Below are 17,228 nucleotides of genomic sequence, written 5' to 3'. Positions count from 1 at the left end.
CCATAAGTTTCTCGGCAACGGCTCTAAAGTAGCAAAATGAAAAATCGTTTTAAAAAGACTTTCGAAGTTGTATTTCTTCCAATTGTCAAAAACATTTTATTTGTCGGGGGGGAAATACCGTAAAAATTATTTGTATCGTGCGAATATCCATAGAAATTATCAGGGCTTGAAAAACTGTTAGCCAAGCGACAACAGCCAAGCATTTGCTTTTTATAAATTGTTGTTGCTTTGCTAGCCGGCAATTGCAAGTACCTGATGAAGATCTTGCAGAAGCAATGAGCTTAGCCGACAAGATGCAGAAAAAAACTTTCATTTGCTTTTCGAACACGTAGAAGAAGTATGCACCAACCTAGGTACAGAAATCAAAGTACCGCGATACAGCAGTCGCCAAAAGAATCGCTTTAATGTGAAAACCGGAGACGCCGAGTCATACTATCGCATTGCTTTTTACATTCCCTTCATTGATACATATATTGCTCATTTTAAAAGCCGGTTTTAAATAACTTTAGTGTTTTGTTTCCAAAGTATGAATTTACCGAAAAATACTGAAGAATTATTTGCTTTCTATGAAAAAGTAATCGACTGCTCGAAAGNACATTTTATTTGTCGGGGGGGAAATACCGTAAAAATTATTTGTATCGTGCGAATATCCATAGAAATTATCAGGGCTTGAAAAACTGTTAGCCAAGCGACAACAGCCAAGCATTTGCTTTTTATAAATTGTTGTTGCTTTGCTAGCCGGCAATTGCAAGTACCTGATGAAGATCTTGCAGAAGCAATGAGCTTAGCCGACAAGATGCAGAAAAAAACTTTCATTTGCTTTTCGAACACGTAGAAGAAGTATGCACCAACCTAGGTACAGAAATCAAAGTACCGCGATACAGCAGTCGCCAAAAGAATCGCTTTAATGTGAAAACCGGAGACGCCGAGGGATAATATCGCATTGCTTTTTACATTCTCTTCCTTGATACATATATTGCTCATTTTAAAAGCCGGTTCCTAAACCATAAATCAGTTTTAAGTAATTTTAGTGTTTTGTTGTGGAAATGTGGAAAAAACGAGTTTCACACGAACATTTTCGAAATGCTCTCGAAGCAGTACAAGTAGCTAATAGAACGTCTTTTGGGAATGTTTTTAAGATCTTACGTATATTGGCACTCTTGCCCGTTTCAATAGCCACACCTGAACGAAGCTTTTCATGTCTGAAAAGAATTAAACCTACTTCAGAAATACAACATGTCAAGAAAGGCTCAACGGTCTAGCATCTATGAATATTCACAAAGATATAAATTTTTCAGTTGACGAAGTTCTAGAAGATTTTTTCAAAAAACCACGAAAGATTTGAAAATTCTGATTTATAAGTAAAAAGAAAAATTTACTGTGTTTAAAATCATTAAAATGTTTTATAAATAAAGCGAAAAATTGAATATATGATTTTAAAAATTCGTGTTTTGAAACTTTATTACGCATACTTTCTTCTAAAGAGCCTTTTTTTCTAGACCCATATTAGTGAAATATTATTCTTTGACACGAGAGGTGGTGTTAACCCCCAAAATGCCCCCGTGTATCCGCCACTAGTCCGGATCAACTGCTATTAATTTCCGAGATAATTCCGAATTAACGAGTTGACCCGTATTACATTAAGTTACATTTTTAACGCTGCGGTCTCTTTATGTTTTTGTTCTCTTCCTGTTTGAGCCAAATACATTTGTGATGATAATAAATATGTATATACCATTAGTTGAGGCTTTCCAGCTGAACAGATAAACGCTGTTCTTCATGATTCGTAGACTGTACATATGTATGTACATAGATTCAAATATGTGCATATGTAAATGGGGAGATTTAACTGATAAGAACACATGATTCTCAATTAGCAATTCTTAATTAGTTCCCATTCGGATTTTACAAAGAAAAGATTTAACGTACCAATTATGTATAAGTTCGAGGAAATAAATTTGTACCAAGAAAAGCTAGACCTCAAAGAAATCGTTAAGGAGGTCAACATTGAAGAGATGGATGAACCAGTAAATATTTGCGACCTTTCTGTTTTGGCCAAAAAATATACGACTTGGTTAAGGTTCATGCCGCGTGTTAAGCCCTACTATGGTGATTATGCAATAAATAATAATGTATTCCAAGTCGTGTATTGAAATACTACAACAGGTTTACAAACTATTAGTAATAAAGTGATCATAATTTTTCAGCAAATATTTTAGAAAATAGTAGATTTGAACTTTCTTTGCTTTTTTTTAAGCAGTCGCCATGCTGTCGTGTGCGCTGCCATTCGGCAGGGCCGATTTCAAACTCGGTTTATTTGATGCCAATGTCCATTGCATCTAATATGAACATTATATTTGAAAACTTTACAAAGTTATTAAAAAAAAAAACAAATGTGATTTTTTCGAGTGATGATAAAAAAAGAGTGATTTCGGTACTTTTTCACGTATATAAACGTGTTAGAGCTAAAGGGCTGCTTCCAGCTGTAAAGAAAAATTCATATAAAATAAGAATAAAATTGTATTTGATATACGTATTATTGTACCTGTTTCTGGAACTCCATTGATTGAAATAAATGCAAGTAGAAAGCTTTCGCGATTTTATTTCTGCTGAGAGAAGGGAGTAATACTAAAAGAAACCACTCGTGAGATTTGCTCATCTGTGTAAGCGATAATCTATTACTATTATTTTAAAGCTGAATGCACATAAATATTAAAACATGGCATAAAAAATGCATACGTTATACATGCATAGATTGCAACAAATACTATTTATTTATTTATTTTATTTAATAACACACACTAATATAAACTAACGTGGTGGAGGCTTATGCATGGATAATAGCATACCATTTTTATACTTTGTATAAGTCAAATTTTCAAAGTTTGTACAAAAATTAGGAAAATTCGACAATGTTTCAACAAAATGTTGAACTTTTTAACTCGATTCTTCAGAAACATTCTGATTATGCAGTTTTGTAGTCTATTAAATTTTAGTGGTGAAATTATAAACAGGTGAAGTAATAAAACAGCTTTCTCACTTTATTTTCTGTATTTCTTGACATTTGGCTATCTTATTGAAATTTTTCAAGGCAAATTTTCAAATAAGATAGTATCAAATCTTTATTCTGAATCTTATTACTACGCCTGGTATAATTTCACCATGCGATATACCGATAATTTTGGGAAATTTTTGGTCACGTATTTTTTTCCATGCAAGTGTATTCGAAATCTTTTTTGTATGGAAAAATAGCGACACCTTCATATACATATATATGAGCATGTACAAATTATCTTGCACTTTTTTTAAAGCCGTTAAATGTAATGATGATGGAAGAATTGTTAAGGAGTTAGCTAATTTGGGAACTGGATTCGATTGCGCCTCCAAAAACGAAATTAAGCTGGTATGTAAATATATGCATAATCTCAACAAATCAAGCGGACAAATGATTATGGTATTATTTCAAAAAGGCACTAGAAATGGGTGCCAGTCCCGAAAGCATAATTTTTGCAAACCCCTGCAAGCCAGCGAGTCATCTTCGATATGCTAAAGAGAAAAGGATTATGACAAGCACGGTGGATACGGAGTACGAAATTTATAAGATTGCTAAGCACTATCCCGAATCAAAGTAAGTCATCATATAAAAAAATTGTCTTTGCATGCTCTCCAGGTAAGATATTTGATAGAAAAGTTAAATAACTTTAAATTTCTATTAGCGTTCAGCCATCACGGACGATAATACGCCCACCGCTAATGGCGGTGATAGGTATGGGTACAATCGACGGCCCTGAGCTGCTTTATCTCAACTGGCCGATAGTCTTCAATTGGTTATCTTAAAGCAGAGATAGGCAAAGTGGCTCTCAGGAGCCTTCNGGACGATAATACGCCCACCGCTAATGGCGGTGATAGGTATGGGTACAATCGACGGCCCCGAGCTGCTTTATCTCAACTGGCCGATAGTCTTCAATTGGTTATCTTAAAGCAGAGATAGGCAAAGTGGCTCTCAGGAGCCTTTTGCACTTAGGAGCCGGCTTGGCACATTTAGGTGCTAGATGAGGGGTGATATCAAGAGCCAGCATGAATGGGGAAGAAGAGCGTAATAAAATTTCTTTTACTTCAACTGTCCTTACAAATAAATATGATGGTTTTAATATATTTTTTACATACCCTTTACCCTGAGAACTGCTTTACTTCTTGCTGGCTCTGTGATTTCTTTAAGAGGCATCCCTGTCTTAAAGCATAGACAGACGTCAGTGTTGATCGGGATCAACTCGCTAATTCGAAATTATCTCGGGAATTAACTTAACTCGGATCAAGGGAATATTCGATGACAACCAGAGCTGGGTCGTAATGATTCCTTTAGGAATTAAATTACTCCCAATTAAAAATTACGAGGAATTGTAATTAGGAATCAGTTCTTTCAGACCACAGCAAAGGAATCGATTACTTTCTCAATTCCTTGAAGTAATTTCAGTTGCAATTGTTTTTTTTTATCCATTACATTACAAGGAATTTCATATTGTTATTGGAATAAATTACGTATTAGTAATGTATTTTTTTCCCATTCCTTTGAAAGGTATTGAAAATGTAATTGATTTTTTTGTCAATTCCGTTACCTGAAATTGAAATAGTACTTTTAATTTTTTAATTATTCAAGGGCCGCGTAAAAGTAATCGAGAAACTGAAAGTTCACTCACGAATGTAAAATGTGGAATTTTTGTTGTGGTCAAATATTAAATTCGAAAGCACACATTGGCCATCTTCTATCTATATCTATGTATAAAGAGTATGTATATAAACAAGCGCAAGTACCGCTATATGGTAAGCCGGGGTGTATTAATTTTGAGTAAATTGGCATCCTTAAATTTCGAAATATGGAAGTTTCAAGCATTTCTTAAATTTACCGCTATATGAAAAGCGGCCGTAATTAAAGTCCGATTTCAATAATTTTCAACGTTTCGCTTTTACGTGGCAAGCACAATAACCATACTGAGTTTGGTACAAATTGGAAGAACGGTTATCGAGATGCATATATGTGATCATAATTGGACGGTGCCATACCCATTTTCCAAAATTTTATCATAAACGTATTTCTTGGTAAAGAATAGTTGCAAACATCAATTTTGAATAAATTAGCTTTAATATGTAATGATTTATCGAAGATTTCGTATTTCTCTAAATTATATGAGATGTGGGCGTGGTTATTGTCCGTTTTTTTAAATTTTCGGCCATTTGGTATGCTGTAGCAAGGCTAACAATTGTGCCCAGTTTGAAAGAAATTAGTGCAGCGCTTACCAAGATATACACATGTAACCATGTAAGTCGGCGTAGCTACGCCCATTTTACAAAAATTTGTAATATTCTTATTTCTAGTCTAAATAATATTGCAAATATCAATTTTGAGTGAATAATCTTCAGTAGTTACTAAAATATGGCAGTTTTCGTATTTCTGAAAATTACCGTTATATGGGCGGTAGGCGAGGTTATTGTCCGATTTTGCCCATTTTCAATTCCATCCGTCCTACGCCCGAAAGAAGTGCACGTACCAAGTTTCGTTAAGATATCTCAATTTTTACTCGAGTTATCGTGTGCACAGCCGGACGGACGGACAGATAGTCACCGCTTAATCAATTTCTCTTCTCATTCTGTNTCGTATTTCTGAAAATTACCGTTATATGGGCGGTAGGCGAGGTTATTGTCCGATTTTGCCCATTTTCAATTCCATCCGTCCTACGCCCGAAAGAAGTGCACGTACCAAGTTTCGTTAAGATATTTCAATTTTTACTCGAGTTATCGTGTGCACAGCCGGACGGACGGACAGATAGTCACCGCTTAATCAATTTCTCTTCTCATTCTGCGCTCGGGTATAAAAATGGTATACAGATTCGTAACCTACTACCCAAAATTAATTTTACGTGTCTCGGCGTTTTTGTGTAATTTTAACGACCGTACAGTGCTATCATCTATATTTAGCCATAGCAATGCAATTTGTTTATAAAACTCTTAGGAGTTAGGATCTCCAGTCCGACAGGGCTCGTAATTTAAGCGGACTCTATCCTCATTTGTAACGCAGAATACCAGGCCCAGAAGGCACGCCATTTTGGGTAGCATTTAGGGTGCCATAATGTACAGAATTAAGTCAGCGCATTTTTATAGATGCGCAGGGATTAGTCCAAGAGAACAGCAGTGCCCAAGGCAGCAACAGTCCGGACTGTTCTTTACTGAAACGCGAGCATGAAAGTATTCAGGCGGGTTATACCTGCTTCGAAATTTACGGGTTTCATCCATAAACCAACGACTGCAGATCACTTAATCAGCCATCGTTGTATTTGTAATCGATTTTCAGAAAAAAGTTTTCGAAGCGTTTTTGACGTTTTTCGGTTTTGTTTACACCGTTTTCTACCCCTTTTATTTCATATTTATGATATAAAATGAAACGCTGTGTGATCGGAACAACNGCAGCAACAGTCCGGACTGTTCTTTACTGAAACGCGAGCATGAAAGTATTCAGGCGGGTTATACCTGCTTCGAAATTTACGGGTTTCATCCATAAACCAACGACTGCAGATCACTTAATCAGCCATCGTTGTATTTGTAATCGATTTTCAGAAATAAGTTTTCGTAGCGTTTTTGACGTTTTTCGGTTTTGTTTACACCGTTTTCTACCCCTTCGTAGTGATTTTCTAGCGATTGAATGTGTTTTCTGCAGCGATTTTAATTATAAATTTTGGTTTATTTCATATTTATGATATAAAATGAAATGCTGTGTGATCGGAACAAGTTTGTGCGTATTTTTGGTTTGCCAAAAGGCGTAACTATGCGGAAAAGTGGGTGCACGTTTGTGGCCAGAACGTTGGAATTGAAAAATCGACCCGTGGTAATGATATGCGACTGTAAAATACTTTCAATCATGAAAATCATATTTTATGAACTTTTTTTGCTAATTGTCATCAAGTTNAGCGATTTTAATTATAAATTTTGGTTTATTTCATATTTATGATATAAAATGAAATGCTGTGTGATCGGAACAACTTTGTGCGTATTTTTGGTTTGCCAAAAGGCGTAACTATGCGGAAAAGTGGGTGCACGTTTGTGGCCAGAACGTTGGAATTGAAAAATCGACCCGTGGTAATGATATGCGACTGTAAAATACTTTCAATCATGAAAATCATATTTTATGAACTTTTTTTGCTAATTGTCATCAAGTTTCACTGTGTATATTTTATAATAAATACCAATTTAATCGCACTCAATCACTGCACGTTTTTCATTTTCTTTGTTTGTTTTCATTCTTAGGCAGATGTCAAAAACGCTCAGAAATATACTTTTTTCTTGCTTCTTTGATTAGGTGATCTTGTATTTTTGGCTCATGGGTCTCATCATAAACTGAACAGTTACAGTTAAGTTATTCAGCTTTCTTAAAGTCCAATTAGTAATGCTACTTAGGTATAAATTATTTATTCAAGGAAGTTAGCAACCAAGAAATTTTAAAAAGCTATTGCAATTCAACAGTAAATTTTTTTTAAATACATTTTTCGATTACTTTTTAAATTACTTAGAGGAATGGAATCCCAAAAAATCAATTACATTGTCAATTCCTTTCAAAGGAATTAAAAAAAATTACATTTTCAATTCCTTTCAAAGGAATTGAAAAAAAAAAAATTACTAGCACGTAATTTATTCCAATTACAATACGAAATTCCTTGTAATGGAATTAAAAAATAACAATTCCATTACTTCAAGGAATTGAGAAAGTAATCGATTCCTTTGCTGCGAACTGAAGGAATTGATTCCTTATTACAATTACTGAGGAATGTAACTGTAATTGTAATGTAATTGCATCTACCCGGCTCTGATGCCAACTCAGAGAGCGTAGAATACAGAGAAAGTACAAAACTAGCATAGACATATACCCTTTTCATCGGTAATGTAATCACGATACCAATTCTGATACGAATCCAATTAAAATTGAATAAGAACTTATTTTGATTAATACGGTGACTGCATTACCGACGGCAAGGTGGATGTCCATTCTAGTTTTGCATTTTATTTTTGTTCTACGCTCCCTGAGCAGAAGCTAATTTCGGATCTCTTAAGAAAACGGTAAAGAAAAAAATCCCATTAATTCGTGTGCGTGAAGAGTAGTATTCTTGTAATTTTTACATCTGATACTTCACAGTAGAGATGCCGAAGAAATTTTAATTGTAGGCTGGTAGAAAAATATAATGAGGCGCAGTGTCAAGCCTTTTTTCTAACTTGAGAGAGCAAAGACCAAAAAATTCAATGACCAGCCTCTCTTTCTCCTCTGATTAAAAGGCTCCTCAGGGAAGCCTCTTGGAAATAACTCTACATATAAAAAAAATGATGGTTAATACCACAACAAAAACTCCAAAAATTGAAATTCCAAACTTTATGGAAATTTTCATAAAAGTTTTGCACTCCTGAATTACTCCTTTTGGAAAAAATTTGAGTGCGTATGCAGTTTTGCAGCAAATTTTTTCTAAAGAGGGTAAATATAGAGTTAGCGAAAACAAAAAAGAAACTAAAAAGCGTCCGTATTATAAAGGAATTTACATATGTATATATATTTAAGCTCCACTGTATTATACCTACATTTTTTCGTCATCTGTGATCAAAAACCATACAAATTAAAAAATTTAAGCATTTTCTTAATAAAGTTAATGATGAATTTCCACTAAGCACAATTTTGGGTATTACGTTCATAAAAATAGCCACAAGTGCGATTCATCAAACTATTTTTTTGCCGACAATAAAATATTAAAAAATATTTTTAATTTCATATTTTTCTGCACACTGCACTAAATCGAAATTTTCACTAGGGCTTTAGTGGTAGTGCATTTAAAATTTCACTACCACTATATGGTTAGTGGTCGTGATTTCAAATTTCACTACCACTATATGGTTAGTGGTAGTGCATTTCAAATTTCACTACCACTATATGGCTAGTGGTGGTGCATTCAATTTCTAGGTGCTCAGTGTTAGTGAAAATGTATGGTTAGTGGTAGTGACAAATTCTTTTCACTGCCACTATGCCCTTAGTGCTAATGCATTTCAAATTTCACTATGCGCATATTATACGAATAACGCTCCTATTCGCAGAGCTCTAAACGAGATTAACTCAACTTAACGCCCTCAAACTCTTCTGCTATCGAATTTTCTGCTACCAAATCTAATTTCAAATAATTTTTAAGTAGTATGCTAAATTAGTTATTAATTTATATTTTNGCATATTATACGAATAACGCTCCTATTCGCAGAGCTCTAAACGAGATTAACTCAACTTAACGCCCTCAAACTCTTCTGCTATCGATTTTTCTGCTACCAAATCTAATTTCAAATAATTTTTAAGTAGTATGCTAAATTAGTTATTAATTTATATTTGATTTTTTGCCAAATAGTCTATGTGAAATGATTTATTTTCTAGATTAATAATAAATAAATAAATAAATATTCTCGATTTTTTAGTGCATGAGATTCCGAGAACTACATATGTATATATTTTATGATTTTTAGCAATATGCATGAAAAGCCATAAATTAATTAATTTATAATTAAATTTTTACTTTAAAACCAACAGCGTTAGTAATAAATACCCATAAATAGACTAAGTAAATCAGAAAAACTTAAGTAATTTCGAAGTTATTAGGCTATGAGGCTGAATTTCGGGTGAACGGTATTTCAATTTCAATTTTGAGCATACGTACGAGATCTGGTACATTTATAAAAATTTAGCAAATTTTTTGCGGTTTTATCTATGCGAGTGACAGTTATTTTACTGGCGAATACGGTTAATGATAGCGTGAAAATGATTCAAAGTAAACTACTTCGCTTGGTGAGTATTTAACATACAATAGGTGAACTATATGCGCGAAATATGAACGAGTTCACACGAAATTAAAATTCATGATAGGCTGAATAAAACAATATTGTTAAATTTATAAAGGGCAGAAGTCTACCGGATATCCGGCGTTTACACATATTTTAGTGTTTGGCCGAGCTTCTCCTCCGATTTGTGGCGTGCGCCTTGATGTTTTCACACAAAGGGACCTACAATTTTACACCGACTCCGCACGANTTTGGCCGAGCTTCTCCTCCGATTTGTGGCGTGCGCCTTGATGTTTTCACACAAAGGGGAGGGACCTACAATTTTACACCGACTCCGCACGACGATTGTATTTTTATGAGAAGCTGTTTTTCATGGCAGAAATACACTCGGAGGTTTGCCATTGCCTGCCGAGGGCGACCGCTGTTAAGAAAGAGCCTTTTTTCTAAATTTTTTTTTTGATGTTGTTTTGACCAGGGCTTGCGGAGTGGGAGCACGCACTGCTTACTACTACCCATNTACACTCGGAGGTTTGCCATTGCCTGCCGAGGGCGACCGCTGTTAAGAAAGAGCCTTTTTTCTAAATTTTTTTTTATGTTGTTTTGACCAGGGCTTGCGGAGTGGGAGCACGCACTGCTTACTACTACCCACAAAAATAAGGAGTTTAACAACAACAACGTTTTGGTTAATTTCTAAAAATATATGTACGCAGGAAAGTGTATGTTTATAACACAAATGAGTCTTACTTACATACTTTGGTCCACGTTTTTACTTTGACATTATGAAAAACCGAAAAACACTCCACTTTTCCTTTTACTCCGCTCGAAAATTATAAAACGGAAACGCTGGGTTTTTAGTGCTTTCTTTCCGATACATTTCGAGTACGCTTCGGTAAAGGCCAGTATGCAGCTCTCATGAAAACGGTCAACAAAAAAATTGCCATTATTTCGAGTGTGTGTCCAAGGAATTTTGACATCTGATACTTCACAGCCTATTGCTTCACCCTTTCCTCAAGAAATAATGGAACGGGCATATATTTATGTTCCAAATATGGGTTGCCTTGTGCCCTTTTTTCTCAAAGAACTTTAGAAAACCGTATGTATTAGAATACGTAACAAATTTCTTAAGAACTGCCTACAGCCGAAGGAAATTTGACTCAAAAAAATTTCTTTGCCATTTCTTGTGCGTCATTTTATATGGAGTTTTTGCTTTTCTTGAGAGCTGCATACTGGCCTTAATCGTCTTCAGGGAAAATTAATTTACACGTACGCACTGTTTGACGTGGAGTTTGGTAACTTGTGCTTTCAATCATTTTTTTTTTAAATACTAAGGGCCAAATTCACAGTGCCCTGAAAATCTGTAGTTATCTGCCGAATCTGAGTTTACTACGCACTGTGAGTTTGGCCCTAAAAGAAACTTATCTAATTTACGTAACTAAACTCTTTTCTCGGTGCATAAGCAGTATGTAAAATTTGAAAACGATTTTACCCATAATCCGAACTAAAATCGCCAACAAATTTCGCCTCCAAACACTTGCCATTGTACTAACCGTATTTTTTCTTAATTCAAGTTTGGTCATACGATTTCTGTGTGAAGCTAAAGATGCCCAATGCCCGCTTGGAGATAAATTCGGATGTAATGCTGAGGCTGATGCTGCGTCTTTGATGCTCTTGGCTAAAAGTTTAAGTCTTAGTGTAAGTCATCCACTAAAATACAAATGTGTGTATGTAATAACGAAAATATATTTAATTTTAAAACAAATGGCCGGTCTTTTGCAGGTAACAGGAATAAGTTTCCACGTAGGTTCCGGCTGCAACGATTTTCCGGCATATAATCGCGCCATTTCTATTGCTAAGAATTTATTTAAATTTGGTGAAATGATTGGATACAATATGAAAATATTAGATATTGGTGGTGGATTTCCGGGAGCTGATGATGATAAATTTGCAACTGTAAGTATCCACATGCACATGTATTTATTTACATGCATTGTTATGTAATCCAGGAAATTTAAACCTACACTGACAAAATAGTTTAGTTACGTCAACTAAATATATTTTTCTCAACACATGATTTGGTTATTGGTGCTAGTTACAAAATCATGTATTGAGAGAAATATATTTGGCTGAATCTTTTCTGAGTGTAACAAATCATGACGCAACAAGGCTATTATTCGCAAAACAATATTTAAAACAGACTTCATTTAGATATTTTAATTTTGCATACATACGAGTGTGTTGATATGAATGTACAAAAATTAATTTCTACCTAATGAGTGACACTTTTGATGTTCCTGAAAATGAAGAATATAATGATTTTGCTCTTCATCCTTGGAAATCGTTTGGTTATATTTTTGAATAGAAGGAATGCCCCGTTCAACACAGTCGTTCACAACTTTTGTTTTTAAATATGTTTCATAAAGTTCCTTATAAATGCATACAAACGTTCAGTTGGTATATGTATGTATGAAAAAAGCTTTTCCAATATAATATATGGAAAAATCTTAAAAGGCGCAGAAATTGGATGTCATTGTATGGAGTCCTAATCCCAAGCGGACACTCGTTACAGTATTTAGCGTACACAAGACTAACAAACGAAGCCATATTTTTTTAATATATCCCCTCTTCCATGGTTAGCTGAAACTAATGTATAAAAATGAATATATTTAAGTAATATATTGCTTCGGATAGCCAGAGATATTAAGTATTTGAAATACAAGTATTTAAAATACAAATAAAAAATACATAACATTTTGANATTTTTTTAATATATCCCCTCTTCCATGGTTAGCTGAAACTAATGTATAAGAATGAATATATTTAAGTAATATATTGCTTCGGATAGCCAGAGATATTAAGTATTTGAAATACAAGTATTTAAAATACAAATACAAAATACATAACATTTTGGCAAGAGTCAAAAGAAGGTAACACTAAAAGAAGGTAAACTCTCTGCTGCACAGTAGTTCAAAACTGGTATTTAGTATTCGTAATTCACTTGAGCTTTCATTTTTCACTTAATTTGATTAATTTTTATTTTATTTTTTTATGAAAGCTTATAATATTGGCCAGAACCAATTAAGCCTGATTTCTGAATTTTTATTTGATTATATTAATTTTTTTTTGTACAAAATGCAGAAAAATTACCAATTTTGAAGGAAATTTTTTCTCCTGCTCCAGTTAATAAATGTTACATACTAAAAACTAGTTGAAAACAATTGTATGGTTCTCCCAAAACAAAAAAATTACACAAAAAAAAGTTTTGAAATGTTATAAAAAATGTTCACCAAAATAATTATTCTTTTTGTTTTTAGTAAAAAATTGGCTAGGAAATAAAGGCTCCGGTGAATTATGAACATTAAATTCAAATTTTGAACCACTGTGTGCTGACTTCGTCGTGCAGTATGAATTATGGTAAACGCATTTTGGTAGCAAAGGATGGCGAAGTCCTTGAAAAGGATTTGACTAAATTTTTCGCTACAGCAGGGAAACTTGGACAATTAAATAATATAATTAACTGGTAAATATTTGATTTAAATTACGAAATGGGTAAGGTACTTTTATCATACAAGTTGTATGTACATGTTATGTATTTGAATAAGCGGATTGTAGAAAAAATGAAAAGCCGACCTTTTACTTTTTGCTTAAACTTTATTATCGAACAAGTTGTTCTGCACACTTGTACCCTTGCGAACGTCCATAATATCAAGCAATGCAGTCTTAAATAGGCGAATATTAAGTCTTAATGTACCGTAATATGAGGTGACATTATTTAGCAAAATATCAATTCTCAAGTTCAAGGCTACGTACAAAATAATTGTCAAAAAGACAAAAGCTTAATACGGACTCGCTACTACATATGTATATACATGCTAAAACAAACAAACAAATGCTAAAAAGTCACCTTTTTAAATGGGTACTTAAGTTGTCACTTATAGTTTTGTTTTTCATTTAAAATTTCCTTTAATTATTCGAACTTTACAAAAGAAATGCACTTGAAACTTGCAAAATAAACCGGTTGCGCAAACAACGTGTCAATAACGTTTTGAAAGTGTAACTTTGATTTATTGCTTTCTAACGGTGTTTTTATTTTATAAAAATTAAGTCAAGTTTCTGTTATTTTGGAGTATTCCCTACAGAATGGCAACACAAAATAATGTAAAACTGCCCTTACGAAATTGGAATTTCGCACAGCCAAATGAATCATTTGACCTAATGTGCATAGGTAGAATTTGCATCTACTATCACCACATCTCCGCAACAGACTTCTTCACCGCGGTCACTGGGATATGAACCATTAGAAACGGCCTCAAACTCAATAAAAATTTTTGAGATTTTAAAATATTTTGTACCATTATTATATTAAGCCGAATGATGACAAATTTTTATGTATATGTATTCCCTCCAATAGGGTGGGGGTGGGGTTGAACCCCCAAAACCGCCCCTTTCGGCCGGGCCTGTATGTATGAATGTATATTAGGGTGCCCATCGAAAATATTTTTTTATTTTATATTTATATTAAATTTATATTTCAAGACCCTACCCCCTAATTTCATTCGTTTTTATGAGAAATATTATTGCCTATTTTTATAGATTATTTAAAGGTCATTTAGAGGTCGCGACCTCTCGATTTAGGTCAGAAAATACGATTTTGTAGATTTATGAGTTTTTGAATGACTTTTTTGGATTCGATTTCAAAGACCGCATATGATCTGAGAAGAGAATATATAGGCCTTTAAAATGCTATATAATAATATATTGTTGGACTTGGCTTGTTGGGATTTTTTATCGGGTAAATTAAAAACAAAACATATATCTCTTAATTTTTTTAATTTTGGACATCGATAATTTCCACAATTTCAACGTATGTAGCACTATCCAAAATTAAATTTATTTTTAAATAAACTGATAACTCATTTATTGTAATCGCATAAAAATTGTCGAAGTTAGGCGACTTGTCTTAAATACACCCTAATGTGTATACATACATGTATGTATGTTGATTTCCTTACTAGCAATTTTTTGTAAGTAAACTGCAGCCTTCAATCACATTTCGCTCTCTCCTACTTAGCAAGTATTTTGGATACGAGAACGCAACACCTTTGAAAGTTTTCTAAAACTTTACTTTCAGTACGAGTACACTCCTAAAATAAACCTATTTATATACATATATAAAAAGATACTTATGCAATACTGTTTTATTAGGAATTTGGTGCGATTAAACAGCAAATTAATTAGCTCTCTATGAAACTTGCAAACTGCCGCTGGTTTTGCGTTCATGTACTTTTCCGATATTTTATTATTACAAGCTTTTATTTAACTTGCTCTTTATGTATGTAACCCGATGACAATGAAATACGAAAGATATAATTAATCTGATTGGTGGCGCAGGAGTCGAGACATTTGAAAATCACATATTTATAGTCCGATTTGGTTCATATTTGGATCGTACATATATGAATTACATGAAAAGGAATCACCCTACTAAAATTTTGGCGATAGGTGGCGTAGGGGTCGATATATTTGGTTAACCCGCATTTATGGTTATATTTCGTTCATTTTAGAAAGCTTGCCATAAAAATATTTGTTTTTAGTTAACTTGTTACTTGTTAAGTTACTGGAAAGTTGCTGGCAAGTTACTGGATAATTTCTACATGAATAAATCTATTTACGTTATTTAGGTTAAAATGTATAAAGGGTAAGGTAAACTATGTGTGTATGTACATTAGGGTGATTCAAAAAAAGTTAAGTCGGAAAACTTATACCCCTATTTTATTATTTTGAAATCAAAAAATATTTAAAGGTCGCTCAAAGCGCTCAAAGTTATTTATTTTATATGGAAAAAACTATTTTTCGTAGAAATGGTATATAATTCTTGAAAATTACTACTTTTCAATTGGAAAACGCCGTTTCTCTTCAGGAGACTTTTAATAATAATACCCAATAGTTTTTCTAAACCATTTTTTATTACTGGCTATTGTTTATAAGTCCCCTAATACCACAAAAAATGCAAAGGGAGGACCCATTAAAAAACGGTAATATTAAGAAATGTTAAAATAAATAGGTAATTAGGTATTAATATTGGAAGTCTCCTGAAGGGAAACATAGTTTTCCGACTCGGATGAGAGGACCCATTAAAAGTCAGTAAAATTAAGAAAGGGTAAAAGAAAAAATTAGGCATTATTATTGGAAGTCTTCTAAAGAGCAACAGAGTTTTCCGATCGAAGAATATTGATTTTTAAGAACTCTATATCGTTTTTCCGAAAAAATTTTTTCCAATACAAAATACATGCGAAAACTATGATCGCTTTAAATGACCTATACATTTTTTTTATTACGAAATAACAAACGTGTATTTTTTCGATATAGAACAATACTAGGGGGTGAGAGCCTGATCTTAAGTTCACTTTTTTTTACATGATTTATTTATACAAACAATGAAAATACAAAAGTGTGTAATTACTTTTAGATAGCTGAGATTGTCAACACATCTTTGGAGAAGTATTTCCCAGACGAAAATGTTGAAATAATTTCCGAGCCTGGGCGTTTCTTCGTAGCCTCAGCATATACACTAGTTTGTAAAATTCATGCTAAGCGAGATGTTCGCTCTGAAAAGAAAGCTGATTTGAGAATGTACTACATAAATGACGGAGTGTATGGATCTTTTAATTGCATCTTATATGATCATCAGAAAGTAACGGCCGAACACTTCTTGGTAATATACATGTGAAGGTTTTTATTATAAATACATATTTGGTATTAGATTTATTAATTTTATACGCATTTGTAGGAGGAAAATGATAATTTACAAAAGTTCAAAACGTTGATATGGGGCCCCTCCTGCGATGCATTAGACAAGGTGAGCAGCAGTTGTAAAACTAATATTGTTAAATTGTATTCAACATTTTATAACTATTGCAATTTAGATTACCGACGATGCTTATTTGCCAAATCTATCATGTGGAGACCTAATAGCATTTCCAAATATGGGCGCCTATACAGTGCCGATTGCAAGTCCCTTTAACGGTTTCCTGGTTCCCAAAACACTTTACTTCAAAGCGAATTAATGAGGTTTCATATTTTAATAAATAATATTTTCATTTGTTATTCAAAAAAATAATGAATTTATTTAAAGTTTTTAAAATTAGATTTTCGGATATAAACAACATGAATGTTGTGCTTTCAAAAGCTGCACATCTCTCAGTTAAGTGCAATAACCACGTAAGTATTGAGTTAGGCTTGTGAGCAAAAAGAAATTTCGGAGGCAACAAACTGCCGAATGGACACCTTTGGTGCCTGTACTCCCCTGTTCATAAACTAATTGTTTTACTTTTGTTGTAAAGGCGGAATACCATTCGATCCTTCGCATTTATCTTTTTTTTTAT

At 33.5% G+C, this 17,228-nt stretch overlaps 1 protein-coding gene across 2 annotated transcripts; it reads left to right on the top strand.

The window, feature by feature from the left end:
• The first annotated feature begins 1,882 nt into the window (after positions 1-1,882).
• LOC108366522 (ornithine decarboxylase 1-like) lies at positions 1,883-16,979 on the top strand. 2 transcript variants are annotated; one of them, XM_017620943.1, is made up of 8 exons: positions 1,883-2,109; positions 3,312-3,403; positions 3,471-3,628; positions 11,415-11,538; positions 11,623-11,796; positions 16,313-16,558; positions 16,634-16,702; positions 16,770-16,979. In XM_017620943.1, the coding sequence occupies exons 1-8, from the start codon at positions 1,935-1,937 to the stop codon at positions 16,908-16,910; spliced, it is 1,179 nt and encodes a 392-aa protein (XP_017476432.1). In that variant the 5' UTR covers positions 1,883-1,934; the 3' UTR covers positions 16,911-16,979. The 2 variants fall into 2 exon arrangements, with proteins under 2 accessions (XP_017476432.1, XP_017476433.1); XM_017620944.1 differs by lacking the exon at positions 1,883-2,109 and adding an exon at positions 2,544-2,663.
• Positions 16,980-17,228: the final 249 nt, after the last annotated feature.

This window comes from Rhagoletis zephyria, unplaced genomic scaffold (assembly GCF_001687245.7).
Source record: "Rhagoletis zephyria isolate East Lansing unplaced genomic scaffold, Rhagoletis_zephyria_1.1 Rzeph_scaffold_02303, whole genome shotgun sequence".
NCBI lineage: Eukaryota > Metazoa > Arthropoda > Insecta > Diptera > Tephritidae > Rhagoletis > Rhagoletis zephyria.
The sequence above is the reverse complement of the archived record's forward strand: the minus strand, read 5'-3'. Positions and strand labels throughout refer to the sequence as shown.

Excerpts from the sequence above, each read along its gene's own strand:
- LOC108366522 (XM_017620943.1), top strand. The coding sequence starts at position 1,935 with ATGTATAAGTTCGAGGAAATAAATTTGTACCAAGAAAAGCTAGACCTC. Across the intron at positions 11,539-11,622 it reads CTAAAAGTTTAAGTCTTAGT|GTAACAGGAATAAGTTTCCA; the intron begins GTAAGTCATCCA and ends GGTCTTTTGCAG. Across the intron at positions 16,559-16,633 it reads TAACGGCCGAACACTTCTTG|GAGGAAAATGATAATTTACA; the intron begins GTAATATACATG and ends ACGCATTTGTAG.